The sequence below is a fragment of the Rhinoraja longicauda genome, chromosome 30 (assembly GCF_053455715.1).
Source record: "Rhinoraja longicauda isolate Sanriku21f chromosome 30, sRhiLon1.1, whole genome shotgun sequence".
Taxonomy (NCBI): Eukaryota; Metazoa; Chordata; class Chondrichthyes; order Rajiformes; family Arhynchobatidae; genus Rhinoraja; species Rhinoraja longicauda.
The window spans coordinates 23145434-23167231 of NC_135982.1; the positions used below are offsets into that span (position 1 = coordinate 23145434).

The following is a 21798-nucleotide window of genomic DNA, read 5'->3' on the forward strand; positions in this document are numbered from 1 at the left end:
AATGAGTGGGAGGTTTCGGATGGGGGAATAAGGAATATGAGAACAATGGACGGGGTAAGGGGAAATAGAGATAGATGGAATGGTGATAGGGTATGAACAGGAACTGGGATAGAGGAGTGGGAATGGTGATGGGATGACTGTCAACTGTACACATGCAGATCAAACACAAGGAGCAAAATGCAAAAACAAAAAGAGTAAAACACAAGCTCTCTGCCAGATCGACACCAAATTACAACCCCATTAAACACAGACACACAGGGAATTAAACCAAAACCTTCTGGCCACAGTTAGTTTCTCTCCCTTTCCAGATGTGAATGTGCAAAGCAAGGACGATGGTTCCTGAGTAGAAATCAAACAGTGTGCAACATCTGCAAAGTTTTATGCGATCAGCACAGGGTGGGTGGGGGAGCAGAGGGCAGTGGGAACTCGGAGTTGGCGAGCTGTCAGTCACACAGACTGACAGGGCAGCTCCAAAATCACAACCAGACTGCAGTGATTAGCGGCGCTGGATACAGACGGCTCGCTCCCTGATCAAGGCTCGGCTCGGAGAAGTTTTTCCGGGCTGTATCACTGGGCTGTCGGATGGGATGGTGCGCGCGATAACTCCGAGAGGTGAGGATAAATGAAGCGTCTTACTGAAAGATACGCAAAGCACCCTCGGGCACCTCGCACTTTCCCTGCGAGATAGTCACTCTTTGAGGGGAAAAAAGTAATTAATTTTGGCAACTTCAGAGCCAACAGCCTCAGGGAGCGCTAATCCCACAGGGACCATTACTTAACCCACACAAACAGCCCCGGCTGTTAAACAACAAGCTATCTGTTCCACTTACATGTGCTCCTGTTAAAGACAGACTTGCACTGCCAGGCATCCTCATACAGAAGGTCTCGATGCCGGGACCCCAGAGAAGAAAGCTGTGCTGCAAGGACCACATAAAGTAGGAGTCCCACAGTCACTAAGAGGGACTTGCACGGTCAGAACCCCTTACACTGAGTCACACTGACTGTGTGGATCCCTTATGAAGAGGGAGCCTCCTTATCAGGAACCCTCATAAAGAAGTACTTGTGCAGTAAGGGCCCATTATAAAGAGGTCTGCATTACAAAGACCCCTCATAAAGAAGCAGTCAGACTGTTGAGACCCCTTCTGAGAGGGAGTGTCATTTTCAGAGCCCCTCGTAAAGAGGGAGTCAGTAAGAGTGCACTGGGGGGGTAGGGGGAGGGAGGATTATTGTGTGACAGTGTGAGGAAGCTGCCTCAACAATGAAAATCCTGTCGCCAGTAGGGAGCGCTGGGGGGAGCGTTGAATCCAGCTCTCTCTCACTGTCGCTCAGTAACCCCTTTCCCAATGGGTTTGGGGTCTGAACCTTCAGAGGGCCAGGCTGGTGATATCGCTTTCACTTTATGAAAAGAAATTTGTGCAAGTATCTGAAATGTTCCTTCCGTCTGAAAGCCGATAGCTGCAAAAATGCCAAATGAAAGTGTTCCTCCAGCTCACCATTAATCCAGTTTTTATTCACTCGTTACTTGTGCAGAATTCTCATGGAAGATCAGCCTGCTGTTCTCTGGATAAAATTCCAGAGGTTTTTTTTCAGTTTGCAATGTTATTAAAACATTGTCTACATCGCAAGCTGTGAGCGTTTGGCACATGGGATCACTTCACTGCTCGGCAACGTGACAACGAGCTGCAGACGAACTCTCCACATTCCCACCCAGATACACTTTCACTCCTTGGCAGAGTCAGGGGGTTTACTAAACCAACCGGCCACAATCAGGCCAACAGCACAAACAGCTCTCCAATTATTCACTACATGAGGGGACCAGAGAATTTCATGGGGTGTTGTCAATAGAGGCTGATAGTATTTGTAACCTTCTGTTTGAGCCCAAACAGGGAGAGGATACTCAGTTTATTTGCTCCCACAACAATTCCTAGTAATTGCATCTGACTTTACTGACAACTTGGTTCAGCCTGAACTTGTAAACTCTGGCAGCAGGGAGCTGAAGAGGGTGCACCACTGTTACAAACTTGGCATTGGCACTGTTATGCAGCTTGCTTATGTGTGTGAAGGAGAGATATCGAAGGTCCTTCCTTCCTGCTGCTGTCAGACTGCACAACCAGCACTGCTCCCAGTAGACCAGTAAATAAAGATCATTATTTTTATTTTATTTATAATGAATGCTTATCTATTTTGCTATCCGCTTTGCTGCTGTAACCCTGCAAATTTCCCCGTTGTGGGACGAATAAAGGATTATTATGTGAAGAATAATTCTACAATCCTTGGAACTGTTTATCTCACTGTAAGATTTCAACTCCATTTTGTTAATAGCTGCATTAGTCTATTTACACTTGCCCGCATTTGGTACATATCCCTCTTAACCTTTCCTAACCATGTACCTGTCCAATTGTATTTTAAATGCTGTTATAGTACTTGCCTCAATTACCCCCTCTGGCAGCTCGTTCCACATTGCCCCTGAGGTTCCTATTAAATCTTTCCCCTGTCACCTGAAACCTCTAGTTCTTGATTTCGCTTCTTTGGGTAAAAGACTCTGCAATCACCCTTTCTATTCCTCTTATGATCATGTACATCTCTATAAGATCACCCCTCACTTAGCCTGCCCAACCTGTCCCTATAGCTCAGTCTCTCAAGCCTGGCCGCATCCTCGCAAATCTTCTCTGCATTCTCCCCAACATCACAACATCCTTCCTGTAGCAGAACATCCTTCTTCTATACAGTGCTCAGAAGTCAAATAGTGAGCAAATGGATGCAATATAGAGTACTTAAACAGGTGTTCAGTCTGACATGCCATAAGGATTGATGCTGGGATTATTGATGTTCATATTTGACATCAATGGTCTGCGATCAAATTGGGAGGTGCAGTTAATCCAGAGGCGTTGATAAAATAGAGGAGGTATTCATAAACCTGCCAAACAGGCAAGTAATTAGAGAGTTACAAATTAACTTCAATATAATTAAGTGTGAGGTAATATACTTTTATATACATAATTGGGTGATGTGCTCCTTCAAAGAAAGAATCTAAATATGGTTTGGGAAGACACATACATAATCCATTAACAGTGGCAAACCAAATTTATAAGGTCTTAAAAAAAAGTAAACAAAGGACTCGGGTACACATCTATTGGGACAGAATATAAAAATGGAGATGTTGTGTTAGACAAGGAGGTCCAGACATGGAGTACCAAAACGGTCAAAGTGTTTCCTGTTGCTTCTGATCATTGATCAATGGAATTTCTGGGCACCAAAGTCAGAGTGAATCACTGACAGGATCGATGACAGAGGAAGCGACAGAAGCTATAAAGGGGGCATTCAACACCACGAGAGATGGACAGGTCTGTCTGCAGCTGCTGATGTGATTCTAGGTGTGGATAGGATCAACAACATCAATGGGTAACTGCAGAAAATACTAGGGGCATGTCTGAAATGAGAGGGCATAGTTTTTGGGTTGGAGGTGAGAGGTTGAGAGGGGACCTCAGGAAAAACTTTCCACCTAGAAGCAAGATCGAGTCTGGACCCCACCGACTGATGGGTGCTGAGACCAGGTACCTTCATCTAGCTATGCAGCTGAATCACTCAATCATACAAGGCTATGGATCAAATTTGGTACACAATCTGCTGGAGTAACTCAGCAGACCAGGCAGCATCTCTGGATAGAATGGACAAGCAACATTTCAGATCAGGACCTTTCTCCAGATCTAGACCCTCCAGTGATACTGCCTGACCCGCTGAGTTACTCCAGCAGTTTGTGTTCTACACAGGATTCCAGTATCTGCAGTTCCATGTGTCTACAGGCTATGGATGAAGGTCTGGTAAATGGAGTTAACATGTATGTGTACCAAAGGGCCTCCTCCCATATTGTAAAAACTCCACCATTAGGTGGGGAGGTCACAGTCTACAAGAAGACCAATGTACAGGCAAAACAAGGGCATGAAGTCCCTTGTGAGAGAGGAAATAGAGAAACAGTGCAGATGAATGCATGCTGGAGAGACGGTGCATGTGGAAGGGCTGCAGATTCCTTCAGCACTGAGGCCTGTCCTGGCGAGCTGGGGCCCGCACAAGCCAGAATGGCTGCACTTCAACAGGAGGGAGATTGGAACCAATTCAACTGCAAGTCCGTGCTTGTGTATTTATGGAGGATTCAAATGATTCTGGCAGCGATATGAAAATATGAGTGCAGATTCATAAAAATGAGAAGCAAAAACTGGAAACAGACATTAGACGTTGCCTTGTGAGGAATAGTCAAAAAAGAGCGGGAGTGGAAGCTCAACTGTCTGAGTTTCCAGATGAGATAGGGACAGAGATAAAGGGCGGTCGTAATATTGATTAAAGGAACAATTGGGGTGGTGGGGAAAGATTGAATGCTGGAAGAATCACTAAATGAGGGTATAGGTTTAAATGACAGTCAGAAAGGAGAACTACAGCAAAAAGCTGCAGATGCTGAAAACCCAAGATAAAAGCAGATGTTAGAATTGGCCAGTGGAGTATTTCATTCACCCTGTACTATAATTGCTCATAAAAGGGTCAATTTAATTTGTCAGTGGAAAGGCTCTTTAAAATACTTCTGAAGGACAGTGGTAAACATAATTTAGAAAGGTAATATTTTTCGTCCCTTTCCTTATATTTGTAACCCGAAGGGAGAAAGATGGGAGGTGTAGGCATAAATCTAAGATAGTTGGTAGGTGGAGATGTAGAGAGATTTCCTCGCCCAGGGTGTGGTTGGAATCTGGAACTCATCAAATTGAGGCGATGGTTGAGGCAAAAGTTTGTTCCAATGGGACCAAGAATCTGAAGAGCAGCCCTTCTGTTCACATCTTGCAGCACACGTTGACCCACCCCACCTTTACCCTCACCGGTGTGCATCACTGGCACCCGTCACAGGCCCTCCAGATCTTTGAGGCTCTCCATGTTAACTTCCTGCCCAGCTCCCCAACGTCTGAGAGTCAAAATCGCATGCCTGCTCTCTCCATATCCTTGTTATCAACTGATAATTTGTTGAAAATTTCATACAGGTCCAAGCATTACTCAAAGATATCCAAAAAATGGATCATCTGTGAAGAATTAGTTCAGTTGGTCTCAATTTCACTGGGTTAGAAAGGGAAAGGTTACATTGCATAACTGTTATTAATTAATTATATTATTGAATATTAACTGTGTGTTATTGCGTTTATGGCCTTGTTAAGCAGCAGCATGGAAAAATGTCTTAGTTTCATTGCTGTTAGAGTCATCGAGTCATACAGTGAGGAAACAGGCCCTTGGGCCTAACTTGCCCACACTGACCATCATGCCCCATCTACACAAGTCCCACTTGTTTGTGTTTGGCCCATATCCCTCTAAACCTATCCCATCCATGTACCTGTCTAAATGTTTCTTAAACGTTATGATAGCCCTTCATACATATGATAATTAAACACTCTTGCCGCACAAAAGACTCGACCAAAATCTCCTCCCCAGGTCATTAACCAGTGATCCGCTACCTGGCCCGTGGATGCTTCTTCGTTTGAATGTGCTGGTTAGTTTTCTGAACTCAATTCAGCAAAAAGCTCCAGAAATGGGTGGTGCAGCTGCTAGAGCTGCTGCCTCACAGAGACCCAGGTGTGATCCTGTTCTCGGGTGCTGTCTGTGTGGAGTTTGCACTTTCTCCCTGTGACCACGCGGGTTTTCTCCGGTTTCCTCCCACTTCGCAAAGACGTGCAGGTTTGTAGGTTACTTGGCCTCTGTACATTGTCTGCCGTGTGTACGGAGTGGATGAGACAGCGGGATAACATAGAACTAGTGTGAACCGGTGATCGACTGTTAGCATGGACACGGTGGGCTGAAGGGCCTGTTTCCATACTATATCCTTAAGATTTTAAAAATGCAACCCCAAGGCTAGTTCCGTTTCCCCACTTTCTCATCCACTCCCTACAACCTCTGCTTGGTAAACTTAATGCAAGAATGGGAGAGAGTTCCACTTTCATGGCCTGGGCTGGTGTGGAAGCGATAAGGAATGGTTAATTACCCGACCAACAGGCTTGGGTCCGTGGGTCAGGCAGCATCTGTGGAGGGAATGGTATGTGTTTGTCCATTTCATCCACAAATGTTGCCTGATCGGCTGAGTTCCTCCAGTACTTAGTGTTTTCCAGATTCCAGCATCTGCAGTTCCTCGTGTTGCGAACAGGTTTTATTACAGGCCTATAATACAACCTTTATGCTCATCTGAGTGATATTAAGAAGCATTTTCACTCCGTCTGGGCAATAAGTGTTTTGTATACGGAGCATTCCTGTGTGATGTGTGGTGTCGAGGATTGGGAACTGTTAGCAATTGATTTTGATTAAGGTTTCAAGTTCTCTCTGCGTTCTCTCCACACTCTGTATCTGGAGAGCGCGTCACCCCCTGCGGCCACAAATAATAGACTACGCAGAGTGACTTATTGGATCCAAACGAGGTTTCTCGAGATCTTTCGGGTCTCCTCTGTGGTTTGAATGAAACGTGAAAGAAAGTCAAAGTACAAAGAGTGACAAGGGCAGTCAGTGGTGCCTGGGGCGACGCTGTTTGCTGCGCTGATAGTCCCGGCTTTAGAAGCCTGCCCTCCACGCTATCAATCAGCCCCTGTGATCTGCAGCGAGTGTGGAGAGAGGGTGTGAGGGAAGGGACAAGCAGGAGAAGGACACCGGGCACAAAATCCAGCTCTTTAAAGATCTTTAAGCATTGAACGCTCGGGGCAGTATCTGAGAGAGAGAAGGGTGGGGGCAGTTCTACGTTTTAAAGAAACAATTGGAAACTGGGTCTAAATGTGACAACAACTGCATTGAGGGGAGTAATTTGCACATCACTTTACAATGGAATCTGTGACCGAGCTGATGGCAATGAAAGGAGGGCCCAAGTTGCAGCTTTACGGGACGGGCTGAGTGACTGACAAATGGAGCTAATTTCATGACTTTTAATCCCTTCACTTTCATATTACAGTTTGCTGATGGAAGCTGATTTCTTAAAACTCAGTTTAACCCTTTGGCGTATCACAAGGAGCGAGCACAAAATGTCGCCTCTCATCCCCATTCAGCACCCACTCCCATAGCTCTCCCACTGGGTGATAGCACCCACTCCCATAGCTCTCCCACTGGGTGACAGCACCCACTCCAAAGCCCTCTCCCACTGCGTGACAGCACCCTGTCCCAAAGCCCTCACCCACTGGGTGACAGCACCCACTCCAAAGCCCTCACCCACTGGGTGACAGCACCCTGTCCCATAGCCCTCACCCACTGGGTGACAGCACCCTGTCCCATAGCCCTCACCCACTGGGTGACAGCACCCTGTCCCATAGCCCTCACCCACTGGATGACTCAGATCACACCCACGGTCACTGCTCCCCTACTGAGTGGCTGAGTCAGCATCCGAGGTCACACACCCACCATAACATTGCACGGCATGGAAACAGGTCATTTTGGCCCAATTTGTCCATGTCGTCCAACTGACCCCATCACCTAGCACGGTCCACAGGCCTCTATGCCAAAGCAATATCTAGAAACTTCCTAAATGCTATCAGTGACCTGCTTCAACCGCTCTCGGGCGTTCCAGGTACACACCACTCCCTGGGTGAGGAAGCTCCTCTCCTATCCTCTCTCAATATCTTCCCCCTTACCCTAAACCAATGTCGTCTAGTTTCATCTACTTCTGATACGGGGAAAAGTGTCCTGCCGTCTAACCTATCTTCAACCTTCATGATGTTCGATATTCCTCCGCTCCAGGGAGAAGAGACAGAACTTCTCCACTCTCTCCTCTTCCAGTGGTGACTGAGTTAGGACTCGCTGACACACCTCCTCCCGCTGAGGTGACAACATGGCTGTCACTACCCCTCCCTCAGTGACTGACTCAGTCACCCACTCATCCTCTCGCTCAGGGTGGCACCGTGCTACTGCCCACCGCCCCACCTTGCTGCCACCAGGTGATGCAGATGGAGCACCCTCTGCCCGACGCTCCCTCTCCTGGCTAGCAGTGAAGTTGCATTCAGCAAACAAGAGGACACTGGTTGGGATGACCCTGTGTAGAAGCTGTGCCGAGCGTCGCTCTGCTGAGAAGCCCCAGCGAGGCAGGCATCCTGATTGGTGTCACTGTGAACCGAGCCCCAGGAAACCCCATCTAGCACTACACTTGAGCTGCAACACAACAACAAGTTGTGAATCTGTGGAATTCTCTGCCACAGAAGGCAGTGGAGGCCAATTCACTGGATGTTTTCAAGAGAGAGTTCGATTTAGCTCTACGGTCTAAAGGAATTAAGGGATATGGGGATAAAGCAGGAACGGGACTGATTTTAGATGATCAGCCATGATCATATTGAATGGCGGTGCTGGCTCAAAGAGCCGAATGGCCTACTCCTGCACCTATTTTTTTTCTCTAAGTATATAATAACCACATAACTTCTGAGCCTCACCATTCCTGCAGCAAGAGAGAGTTATATTAACTAATACTCTCTTGAACTTCCACAGTGCACTGTAAAGAGCACGTTGACTGGTTGCATCATGGCCCAATTCGGCAACTTGAACACCCAGGAATGAAGGAGATTATAGAGAGTGGTAGACGCGACCCAGTCCATCATGGGTACTGATCTCACCACCATCGAAGGGATCTACAGAGGTTGCTGCCTCAAAAAGCCAGCGAATGTCATCAAAGATCCACACCACACTGGCCACACTCTCATCTTGTTCCTACTATCAGGAAGAAGGTACAGGAGTCTGAAAACCAGGACCTCCAGGTTCAAGAGCAGCTTCTTCCCAGTAATCATAAGGCTCTTGTACACTTCACAACCCTAACCTTAGAAACTATGATCATCAATAGACTGTCTTTGTTGCACAACAGACTCCGGTTTTAAGTTATGGTATTTTAAATTATTGTATATTTATCCGTGCATCATTGCGTGTTTGTGCCTGTTAAGCTGCAGCAAATAAGAATTTCATTGACGGTACATATGACAATTAAACATTCTCTTGACTCTTGGCAATGCACCTGGGTAAATGCTAGCCTTCACTCCCATTGAAACCTTCCTTTCGTTCCACAGTAATATTCCTGCCAATATTTCGTGAGAGCACCTCCCAAAAACACATTGCAGTACTAAATCATCAATCTCACGCAACAAACAGAAACCCATCTTGACGAGTAGAGCAGAAGAGGCAGTCCAGGTGAGCAGTTACTCGGTGTCTAATCCAAGTTTGATGCGACACCAAAGAGAGAGAGCTTCACTGGGTTTGTCACCAAGTTGTACCTGACTCAACTGGTGAACAATGGGAGGTTAATGTTCTCTGAATTATTACAGGTCTTAGTACAGGAAACAAACAGAAGAAACTTCACACAGTTAATAGAAATTAAAAGTTCAGTGATTCCCAGGTGGAGAACCCTGGAAAGGGACTGGGAGGAGGTGTCAGGATATCTTTCAGCCAAAATAAAGCAAATTCATGAGCTTCAAAATTGTGCTGTGTGCAATTATGGGGATTTTCACGCCTCATTCAATCTGTTCTAATTAATAGACCTGGACTGGACAGCGTTTGTGACTGAGCCTTGCTGGCTTCTGTCTGGCAGAGAACAGATGACAAAGATGATTTCTATCTGGTCTCTATGTCACTTGGCTAATTGGCTGCAGGGAGTTAATGAAAAGTGAAAAGCTGCAGAAGGAGCACATGGTGAGGGAATTGAAGGAAGCGGGAGGAGTGGGCAGGAGGAAGGGGAAGAGGTGAGCACATAGCATTAGAAAGGATGAGGGGATGAAGGGGATAGGAAAGAGGAGATGGGAAGGGACGGTGAGGTCAGTGAGGGGGAAACAGGGAAGCAGAGAGCAGATGGGAGGGAGGGAAGGTGGGAGAGAATGGTGGGAGAGGGGTGTGAGGAGGATAATGGAGGGATGGGAGGATCGGAGGAAGGAGAGGGAGAGAAGAGGGACAGAGGGAGGAGAGGGGAGATGAGAGGAAGGGAGGGAGGAGGGAAAAAGGAAAGTGAGAGGGGATGGGATGAGAGGGAGAGAGAATGGGGGAAAGAGGAGAGGGAGGGGAGGAGGAGGGAGGTGCAGGGGAAATGGAAGAGAGGGAAGAGAAAGGAGAGGGAGATAATGGGAGAGTGTAGAGGGAGAGGGGATGGGAGGATGAGAGGGAGATAGGGGAAGAGAAAGGGGGGGGGGACCGGGGAGAAGGAGGTGAGAGGGTGGGAAGGTCACAACCATGGGTAGAGTTAGAGTGTGCAGAGGGGGAGGAGGGTGTGGCTCAGATAGGAGAGGATGAAGAAGGGTGATCTTTGGAGGACTTGGGACCAGGTGGGGCATAGCATTAACGTAGTCACTACTGTCCCAGGAAATGGTATACTGTACAAACAACAGGAAGTGAATGGGGTTAAGGATATGCTGACAGGAACTGGTTAGAGGAAGCAAAGAAAGAAGGTGGACACAAAATGCTGGAGTAACTCAGTGGGTCAGGCAGCATCTCAGGAGAGAAGGAATGGGTGACGTTTCGGGTCGAGACCCTTCTGCAGACTCAGAAAGAAGGGTCAGTATTTGCTGGTGATCGGGACTGAGCGTTAAACTTTGTCTGAAACCTTCTGCCTTCCGTGCGCAAGAAGACTACTAACTGCCTCTGCAGTCGCTTTACTTTAGACCTTAGACATGCAGCACGGAAACAGGCCCTTCGGCCCACTGAGTCCGCAACGACCAACAATCGACCAGCTATAGTGACACTAGCACTACCCTACACACTAAGGACAATTTTACCGACGCCAATTAACCTACGAAACCTGTGCATCTTCAGAGTGTGGGAAGAAACCGGAACACCCAGAGAAAAGCACAGGGTCACAGGGAGAACATACAAACTCCATACAGACCGAAGTCAGGATTGAACCCAGTGCGGTATGGCAGCGACTCTACCCCTGTGCCACTGAGCTGCCAGTGATATTATTAGGATGAGCATCCAAGATGCCCCCTCTGGATCCCCAGTCCTTCGAAGCAACAATGAGAATTTATTCTAGACGAGCGGTATCATCCCTCCCAACTGCCAAAGAAAATAATGTAATATTGTTGGATAATTGGATGAATTACACACCTTTCATAATATCTCATCAGTTTTGAATTTATATGCAGTCTTCAACATGGTAAATTGGCTCAACAAAAGCACGTCAAACAAAGTAGAACACTGAGCTTGAGATATTAGGATGAATACTCAAAGGCTCGATCAAAGACGTAGGTTTTAAGAAGGTAGTGAGCTAGGGGGTAATTAAAAGCTTTGGACCTCAGAAGTTAGATGCAGGCAACCCTTACAGTGAAGCATAAACCAAAGTGAAGTTCAGAACTGGAGGAGTACAGAGTTGAAGATGAGAAATCTGAAAGTTGGAAAAACGGAGAAAGAGGTGGAGGTTACAGAGATGGGGAGTGGGGTGGAGGTTACAGAGATGGGGAGAGGGGTGGAGGTTACAGAGATGGGGAGAGGGGTGGGGGTTACAGAGATGGGGAGAAGGGTGGAGGTTACAGAGATGTGGAGAGGGGTGGAGGTTACAGAGATGGGGAGGGACTGGAGGTCACAGTGATGGGGGGAAGGGTGGAGGGTTGCAACAGTATCCTATCATTGGTCATTGACCTCATTTTGCTGTCAAACAGAGCAGGCTCATGTATATCCTTGTTCCCTCTACTGGTCATGCTTTCAGCAGCCGAGTGCCTGAGGTCAGTGTCTAAACCACCCTGCCTCCGGATCACCCCCTCCTCCAAAATACTCCCTCTTTAACAAACTTTTGTTTGCCTGTTCCAGTGTCTGTTCTACATGATTCAGCATAGATCTTTGCATTGCTCTTGCTGTTGATTATATTCATGTTTCTGTGGTCTGGTGCTGATTACTATGGGCACCACATCAAACAGCCCAGATTTATTTGGAAGTCTCCTGGTAAAATTGTCCCTGAATTGTGGAGGATTAATCTTCCCTGGTCCTGGGTCCTGTGATCAATACCCCAGAGTGAAGCATGATTAGGGATCATTACAAAGCTGGATGTTGTCCACAGAGACTTGGAGCAGTGGGAGAGACACAAATCTGCTCAGCAATCCCTCTCTCCCCATCCATCGTTAGATATAGCAGTGAATACGTTCACCAGAGCCCCTGGTGTAAATACAGTGTCTGAAAAAATAATAGCCGGTTGTCGAGATGAATGTCGTTCCTCTCATTGGGCTTGTGTAGAGATAACGAACGAGAGAACAGGAGAGGGACAGAGAGAGAGAGAGAGAGAGAGAGAGAGAGAGAGGGGGGACTGTGATAAACATTATCTTTGACCCTAGGGTGAGATTTTGTACGCCAGAGAACGGAGCACATGGCAGCTGTTTCTCAAACATTTTCTGTTCGTGTTTGTGATGCAGTAATGACAAAAGGAATCTGGTGTATTAATTAAGATACTGTGTGTGTTACTGTACTGATAGAGCTGACACCAAACACCCGCAGGCTCACGAGAGGAATGCTTCACTCAGTGGGGTACGGAGAGAAAGAACTGCCAGCAAGATCCCAGGTTCAGGCTGTGGCAGGAAACAGGTTAGTCAATCTCTTCTGGGCTGGGGGTTGGATTCATAATTTGTTTAAGTGCACCCGAATCCGTGGGAGAATCTGTTGGGATTTTAGCTGCTGAACACTGTTCTAAAACTCTTGGTAGATCAGAAATGACTGTGCACAGTGGGCAAAACAGGTCGGTAGCTGGCAAAGAGGCCAGCACGCCTCTGTGTGACTGATGATCACACGTGATGAATGGATATTTAGTTTGGGGTCTGGACTCCAGGGAGAGTCGGCACCTTAAGGGCATCAAACACTGCCCAGTGGGACTGTTTTTGCTCGTGATGATAGACCAGCCGCTTGTACTTTCCATTTGGGAGAAGGGGGCTAAGTAAGTTGCAAGAAACTGCCTCCCAATTGACTCTCACCCTTTTCCTGCTGCCATCTGCAGAGTCCCCCCCCCCCCCCCACCACCCCACCTCCTTCAAGTGCAGTGTCTGAATGTGAAATTGTCAGCATATTTTGAGGTTTACTGAGATAACAACACTGTAACAGCTGCTTGCTGTTATAAACTATGACCGATTAATGGGAGGTTAATATTTCACATTAAGATTTCATTTCAAAAAATCTCTGACAGAAATGTATTTTGAAAAACTGCCAGCCCCTGAATTCGGCTTCACTAACAAGTATCAAAAAACACTTTCATTGCACAGCTAGCTAGACATTTGATCAGGGAGCAAAAGCGCTGGGTTTAACAGTGAAGCGCAGGTTTGCTATGGATTTACGACACAGTATGAAGGGAGGAAAAAACAGTGCAGGTTATGAGTGGCAAGCCGTTTTAGGCGAGAATAGTGGGTAAGAGACAAAGTGAGAAATGTCAAAGCAAATTGCTGTTGACAGAGTTAATAACTGCACCTTACAGACATAATTACATGTAAATAAATAGTGAAATAGGCTCAGCTGGAGTCTGTGAAGACGGGCAGCCACTTGGAGCAGGCACCAGCTGAGAATTCTGAGTGGGCACAGGATTAACCCTGTCAATGCCACCGCTGAGTGGAGGTGGGATTTTTTAACTCTGCGAGTGCCATCGCTGAGTGTGTACAGGTTTAATCCGATAAGTGCATACTCTGAGTGGGCAAGGGTTTCACCCGATGGCACGACACAAAGTGCTGGAGGAACTCGGCAGGTCAGGCAGCATCCCTGGAAGGAATGGACAGGCGATGTTTCGGGTCAGGACTCTTCTTCAGACTGACCCAGAATCTGACGAGGTGGAGTTAACTTTGAGAGTGCTGCCATAACGAGGTGCAGCTTTAACCCTTACAGTGTTGACTCCAGTGGACATTGGGAGCCAACTTTTTGAGTGCTGATTTTTCTGGGCTTGAGCCAACTTTACTTGGACACAGGCTTAACCCAGGTCAGTACTGACTATGTTTGGGCGCGGCCTTAAACAATGTATTTTGATCTTGAGTGGACACTTATTTAACCCTGAACGTGCAGTCAGAAAGGTTTTTTTAACCCTGTGAGTGCCAAAAGAAACATGTTTAATTAAAAATTGCCAATTCTGAGAGACTAGATTTAATCCAGAGTACTGCTTCAAAATGTACATTAGTTTAAGGATACCACAGTGATTTACCTTGGAGACTGCTGGTGTAGGTGCACGCATGGACGTGTACATGCAACTATGTTCACCTACATAAATAAACAGATCCAAATTGGAAGCCCAGTGGCGCACCTGGCAGAGGTGCTGCCTCCCAGTGCCAGAGCTCGCCTCCCAGTGCCAGAGCTCGACCCTGACCTCGGGTACTGTCTATGTGGAGTTTGCACCTTCTCCGGTGACTGCGTGGGTTTCCTTCATGTCCTCCCGCATCCCAAAGGTGTGCAGGTTTGTTGGTGAATTGGCCTCAGTAAATTGCCCCCAGTGTGTAGGGTGTGGATGAGAAAGTGGGATAACATAGAACTAGTGCGAATGGGTGATCGATGATCAGCGTGGACTCAGTGGACCGAGGACCCTGTTTCCATGCTGTATCTCGAAAACTAAACTAAATTCTTAGGGTCACTCATATTCTTATGCTGCAAATGCTAAAAGATAAATCCACATATATAAACACGTGTAAGTTAATTCAGAGCATTTGAACGTAATTGCACAAGGACACCAATACAACCCAGCTTTGAACATATGCAGACATGCACACACTACAGATTTCTGAGTCACAATCACACTCCTTCCCACTCCCATGTACATCCGTACACTACATGCACATTCATTCCCAGCACAACTCACTCGCACTGCATATTTTCACAGAGTGTGCCTTACACCTGATGTATACTGGGCAAAGTACGACAGGAAGTAAAGGTCATTCTTGTACACGAGCTGGGTTAGTCACTGTGCTGATCTCTCTCTATACACTGCCTGAAATGTCGAGGAAGAGAGCCCATACTTTATTTATCCCCAATGGGATTTGATCACTACTTCAGGTGGAAAGCAATACCAGGCTGCCTGGACACAGGGAACTGCAGACGCTGGAATCATGAGCAAAACACAAAGTGCTGGAGGAACTCAGCAGGTCAGGCAGCATCTGTGAAGAAGGGTCCCAACCCAAAACATCATTTGGCCGTTCCCTCCACAGATGCTGTCTGCCCCGCTGAGTTCCTGCAGCACTTTGTGTTTTACACTTGGCTGCATGGGAAGAATGCAGGAGTGGGGGAATAGATGAATTGAAGAAGAGCTGGCACGGGCCTGATGGGCCGAGGAACATCCGTCTGTGAGGCAGAGTCCATGCTTTTGGAATGAGGGAATCTGGCTGGCTTTGTGCTTGTTGTGATCTTGCCTGGATTGTGAAAGACCAAACAATCTTGCAGCCCCGCCGAAGGTAGTGAAGAACAATGGTGGATGTTACGCTGTGGTTCAGCCCCATTGCAGGCACAGGGTGAGAATAGGAAGGAGCCAGGGCTCACAGGAGAGCAGGGATTAATTACAGGGCCCGCCCCTGTCAGTCTGGTATTTGTAACTAATGGAAAGCACATGCGGCCAATTGACCTCTCCTTCTTGAGTAGGCTTTCGATATCTGTCTGGTTGTCACCACGTCTAATGCCTCTCGAACAACAGGCAGTGGGTCAGGCCGGACGCTGTGTCAGAGGGGCGGCTGCTTGCAGTGGCTCTGGGAGAGGGGATGAGAGGAGAAGGATTGGGAGACAATTAGGGTGATTGGATGAAGGGGGTGGAGAGAAGGGAGGACCAGAAAGAGTGAAGCGGGAGGGAAAGAGACAGAGAGAGAGAGAGAGAGAGAGAGAGGCAGTGAGGAGGATGATAGGACAGGAATGAAGGAAGAAGAATGAGGGAGGCAGGAAGGGGGGAGGTGGGGAGAGAAAATGAGTGAAAGAGAGAGGTTGTAGCACTTGGTGGAAGCGAGAGAGAAAAAAAGAGTGGGGAGAGAGAGAGGGAGAGGGTATTGGAGAAAGAGAGAGAGGGAGTGTGGAAGAGGGAAAAAAAGGAAAGAGATTGATAGACAGAGACAGGGAGGGAGAGAGAGAGAGGGGAGAAGGAGGGATGGGGAGAGGGAGGGAGAGAGAGGAGGGAGAGCAGGAGAGAGAAAGGAGTGGGAGAGAGAGAGAGAGGGGGAGAGAGAGAGGGAGAGAGGGAGAGAGAGCAAGTATCAAACAGTTTGGGAAACAGAGTGCTGATTAGGAGAGGCTCGACTGACTGCTGTTTGTTCATCTTGGCATTTACTTTGATAAAACTGCTCACTGCGTTAATTAAGTGGAAGCACTAACATAGAGCAATGCGGAGAATGTTTGTACCACAGAGCTCACCGGGGAAAACAGAAACCAGAATTTAACCTGACAAATAGAGGAGGAGGCAAAGATTTACAAAGTGAAAGCAGGAGAGACCAGGGCAGGAACGTATGACCCATCTTTCTCCACCCCACAATGTCCCCACAGTACTGGTGCTTCAGAACACTTTATGTACCTGATGTGAAGTATGCCAGTGATCTGAAGCAGCTACACTGAGTTCTCTATTGCAGACATGGATGTTACTGTAATTCCGCAGACTGGCCAGCTGCTGCTGTGATGGGTTGTGTACAATGCTGGGGTTCTGTTCTTATCTTCCACAGACACTTGCCAGGAATAACTGAAAACCACTCGCTCAGACTGGCAGAGCTTGCGAAGTGTGCCTGAGGCGGTGGATCAAAGGGGAGCAAACGACTCTCTCATTCCCTCGCTCTGCACTCACCGGCTTGATAGCGGCTCAGGAAACATCAAATGTAACCCGTCTCTCTCCAACTAATCATCCCAGATTCAAATTACAAAGATTCACACGTTTCTCTCTTCCTATTTATCTGACAAAATGAATTAAATGTGGCCACTTGGCTCCCGATGGTGAATCCATCTGTCCGTTCGGAAGCATTAAGGTTGCCTACAGTTGGCTACAAGTGGTGATGTGTGGAAGTGTTGAAGACAATGGGAGCAGACTGACTCTGACAGCCATGGTTGCTGGACACCTTTAGCCAGTTCCAGGGACCCTCATTGAACAAATCTTCACTCCCCACCCTATCTCCCAAAGGCCGTGACTGCCAATCTCCACTGTACCAATTCTAGCGTTGGTTTAATTCCAACGCCTGCCACCCTAGGGTGGGGGGGGGGGGGGGGGGGTCAGAGTTACATCCAATCTTGAGGATCTCAGGGGAATTTTGGAAGGAGCCTCCAAATATGCCTCCAGCTTCAAGTCATCCAGTCAGTATGGTAATTTATGTCTTGGAAAGTGAGATGGAGAGTGAGAGGTCTCCCTTACTGGGATGGATAACTCTGCAATGGGTTTTGTCACTGAATGCAAAGCAGACCACACACCATTATGACTCCATCCAACATCTCCAACACTGGAGAGGGACAGGTAAGGAAAAGTGTTGAGCTATTTGTGTTGGTGTGCGAGCAGCAGAACTGACCCATCCTGGGGTCCAGACCCCCAACCCACAAACCCCCTGTGATATCTAACCTGTCCTTCGTCTGTGGTCCTCTTCTCTCTCACCTTAAACACGGTTCTCCACTCTAACCCCCACCCAGAAACCCAAGGGTTCTCCATGAAACTCCATTCTCCCCTTCCCCTCCAAGTCCCCCCGGGTCTTCCTCAGACCCCCACACAGCCATGGAGGTAAGTGGGGTGATCGAACAACTGTGGACCATTGACAAGGAGAGAGAGAACGGCTGCATTGATGTTGGGACCAACAATCCCCATGACGTGTGTAAGTCTTTTTTTCCACTCTTCTCGTGTGTATTTCTTGAATATACTCATGTATAATTTGATCTGATTTAATTGAATAGCACCCGAAAACTAAGGCTTTTCACAGTACCTCAGTACGCCTGACAATAACAAACCAATACCAAATTCTGAAGTAAAATCTGCTTCGTATTGTAGTTTAAAATCATTGCTGGGTTCTTGCTCCTGTGAATAATCACCTTCACTCAGTCTGCCTCTCTCTCTCTGCCTCTCTCTCTCTCTGCCTCTCTCTCTCTCTCTGCCTCTCTCTCTCTCTGCCTCTCTCTCTCTCTGCCTCTCTCTCTCTCTGCCTCTCTCTCTCTCTGCCTCTCTCTCTCTCTCTCTCTCTCTCTCTCTCTCTGCCTCTCTCTCTCTGCCTCTCTCTCTCTCTCTCTGTCTGTCTGTCTGTCTGTCTGTCTGTCTGTCTGTCTGTCTGTCTGTCTGTCTGTCTGTCTGTCTGTCTGTCTGTCTCTCTCTCTCTCTCTCTCTGTCTGTCTGTCTGTCTGTCTGTCTGTCTGTCTGTCTGTCTGTCTCTCTCTGTCCCTCTCTCTGTGGGGTTGTCTCTGGCTGTATGTTTCTCTCTCTCTTGTGATTCTCCTTGTCTCCCTCTTCCTGACTGCCTGTCGCAGAATCTTTCCTCTCGTCAATCCCCTGTTTTGGACGTTGTTCAAATAAGTCATACAAAAGCAATTGGTTTAAACATTGCACAGTTTAAGAAAAATGTTGCGCTTATCAAGTTTACAAGATGCCTGTGTGGCTCCCACTCAAGGATCTCGGAGAAACAGTAGCATGGATGGAATGAGAAAATATTACTGGGATTACTGCTTTCCAAAAAAAAAATGGGAATCGTTCCAAGAGACAGTGGAAGCCGAAGAAAGGAACTTTCAACCAGTGTAAGAGTGGAGTGAGAAATGTGTGAAAAGTATTTTAACAGTCCCCTGAGGACGGAGGGAAGCTTAGCTTTCCATAGTCCTGCCATACGATCACGATGATGTCTCATGCCATGTGGCTGCAGCAGAGCCCTGCCAAGTTAGAGAGCAGACATTGTTCGGACCGTACCAGGTGCTCCGAACATCCGTTTCTCAGACAGGCTTTCTGCTCCACAGGGAATGTGAAAATGAAGAACTTTCTGGCAAATATGCCAGACCCACAGCCACGCCTACTACCAGGGAGTCAGGTCATGAGAATTTGGAAGCCTTCCAGGACAAGTCTTAATGTTTCCCCTTTGGCTCTCACTGCCTTACCAGCTTGTAATGGGAACTGTTTCACTCTGTCCTTGGCTCGCTTTACTAAGCCTTTTGAAGATGCTGACTCTCCCTAGGGTCCAATCCCTCCCCCCTCCCCTGATGGTGGTGCCTCTCCCTGGGATCAAACTCACTCCTCCAAGGATGCTGACTCTCCCTGGGGTCAAACTCCCTCCCCTGAAGGTGCTGCCTCTCCCTGGGGTCCAGACCCCAAAATGAATGCCCATTCATCACATGTGAACATCAGTCACACAGAGGAGTGCGAGCCATTTTGCCAGCTCCCGGCCTGTTTGCAACCTGCTGACTTTCCCTGGGGTCACAGTTGCCTTCCTTCTCTATATTTGGGGTCCCCTCTAGCTTTTGTCTTATTCCTCTATCACCAACTCACTCTCACTCACCATCCAATTGCCACATCTGATCCATTTCCCAACTCCAGCCTCCCCTGCTCCTCGGACAGTTGAGCTCCCTGTCAACCTTGTGTACTTGCCCTTCTGAAGAGCTGAGCATTTCGGAAGCTGTTGTTCTGCAAACATCTTAACCCTGCGGCCTCAACATTTCCCAGACATCCGTGTCATCCCTACTACAGAAGTCCTCTCCTCCTTTCGCATGTCGATATTCTGACAATCCACAATTATAAAAGCCAAGATGACTTTTGCCAACTACCTCTCCTGGATTGTCCACCTCTGTTCTGCGACTGTTTTGGATTATGGACTCCAGTCTTTAATCTGACGGCTTCCAATCACAATGTTGAGATTTTGAAGTAATGACCGGAACATCCTAATGACTGTACCGTTGGCATGATGTCTTTGAGAGGGAATTGTGACATTCTTTGCCAATGGGATAAAGGCCCTTCTTTCAGAGAATAGGTGTTATGGGGTGGAGCAAGTGGGGAAGGGAGCAGGGGCAGGAGTGGGGGGAGCACAGTCATGTTTGAGCATGCGATTGGGTGAAGGCTGACCTGTGGAGAGAGTCCATTGCTGACCTGGTTCATGGAGTTGTTGGGTCCCGTCGGGTTCATGAAGCTGTCGGGGTAGCTGGAGAAGCTGTGCCGATTGGACGCCAGGCCGTAGGAGGCGCTCTCCGCGGCGACTGCCAGGCCGCTCTGGTGCATGGACGACGGTGGCAGTGGCTGTGGCCTGTGGACTGTGCTCCCTCCGTCTGAGACCAAGCACACACCACAACCTGTGAGTCACGCCATGAAGTTCTAACATCACACCCGCAACACATTTCTCCAATCTCCCACTTCCGTTCCTTCCTCCCTCCTCTCGGTCTTCATTTCCTCTCCCCCCACCTACCTTCCGCTCACCTCTTCTCTTTTTCCATTTCTCTCCCTTTCCTTCCTTCACTTTCCACTCCCATCCCTCCCTCTACTTCACTTTCCTCTACCTTTCCCCTGTTTCCCCTACTTGCTCACCCCATTCCCCTGCCCACCCATCCCCTCTCCATTCTCCTCTCCCTTCTTCACCAGCCTCTTCCCACCTGTGCGTTCAGCTCTGCCAGCTAATAGCTGGTAGCTGTTTGCAGCCACAGAGGGACTGTGCCTGAACCCATCGCCCATTCTCACTCAGGCTAACTAGCGATCAGTGGATGGAGCCCTAGTTAGTTATTGTCCCCCTGACCCAGTAGCTGTAAGACTCTCTTTTTGGCCCTGAGCGGGCCCTGCAGGGGATCAATAATCCCTGGGGCCTAGATTCCCAGACAGGGCAGAAAATGTCCTTAACATTCAATCTGAAGAATTTGTCTGGATTCCCTTTTAAACCAGAGCCAATTATTCATTTGTTTGACCTTTACATTAAGCTCAATGAAATAGAGATCAGACCATTTCTGAAGAGGCCTGTGATCACAGTGATGTTGACTAAAGGTCTAATCACCAATTCAATGCCCATTCTGCCAACAGGGGTCTTTGCCATGAGATGGAAAGACTCAAAGCCAATACCATCTGGCCCTGGACCATTCACACCATCTTGTCGGTCCGTGTGACCTTATACAGAGAGACCATCAGTTACAGGCTCATCCAAGCTTTCACTGAGACACTGTTGACACTGGACTTGGCAGTGCCCTTACCTTGGGACAGGGTGGTCGATGGGTACGATGACTCAGCCAACTGGTATGGGGGTAAGGTTGGCATTCCAGCGGGCGCAAAACCGCCCGGCAACAGGTGGTTGAAAGCTGCCAGCTGATTGGCTCCAGCCTGCTTACGCCACCGTGCACGCCGGTTGCTGAACCACACCTGGAAATTAAAAAAAACACCATGAGTGAAGTGTAGTGCGATGCGGCAGAGACCGGCAGCAGAGTCATCACTCCGAGCTCCATTCGCTTTAAACCTCACTAACAAACTATCTATCCAGTGTGTGGCTGCTGCCTCCTGTTGCATCTGCCTTCAGCACATCGCCTCAGTCACACACAAGACAGGTGCAATGTCACTATTTATCCTTTCAGCTCTCTCCCATCACCCAAACGAGCTCCCCGTCCAGACCTCCCTCCGCTAACTTCTCCATCTCTCACAGGTGCAGACTCTCAGTGAGGTGAGGTGAGGTGAGGTGAGGTGAGGTTCACCTATGCTCACTATTCCATTCTCCATTTGCGAGCCTATCTGTCGAGTAACGGCAGGCCATTCCATCAAGATTTTTTTTTAAATGAAAAAGGCAATGGGAACGAGTGCAGTGCTTCCAGATCTACAACAACGTTACACTAAGTGATGAGAGTCCAGAAATTCTTCTTCTCGTGTGCACAGCAAAATAAATGCAGTGGTTGGTTATCTTCTCTTCCCCTTCCAAAGTTCAGTTCCTTTGACGTCAGTGTCAATGGCAAATATGTAGA

At 47.9% G+C, this 21798-nt stretch overlaps 1 protein-coding gene across 4 annotated transcripts in view; it reads right to left on the reverse strand.

The window, feature by feature from the left end:
* The window catches only part of LOC144608145 (paired box protein Pax-7), a 126273-nt gene that overhangs the window by 16062 nt on the left and 88413 nt on the right, over positions 1-21798 (reverse strand). For 3 of the 4 annotated variants that reach the window (XM_078425558.1, XM_078425560.1, XM_078425557.1), the window contains 2 exons: positions 21043-21208; positions 19937-20136 (listed from right to left, as the gene is read on the reverse strand). In XM_078425558.1, the coding sequence (XP_078281684.1) occupies positions 19937-20136; positions 21043-21208 (366 nt within the window). The remainder of the gene's footprint in view (positions 1-19936; positions 20137-21042; positions 21209-21798) is intronic. The other variant, XM_078425559.1, reaches the window with a different exon arrangement.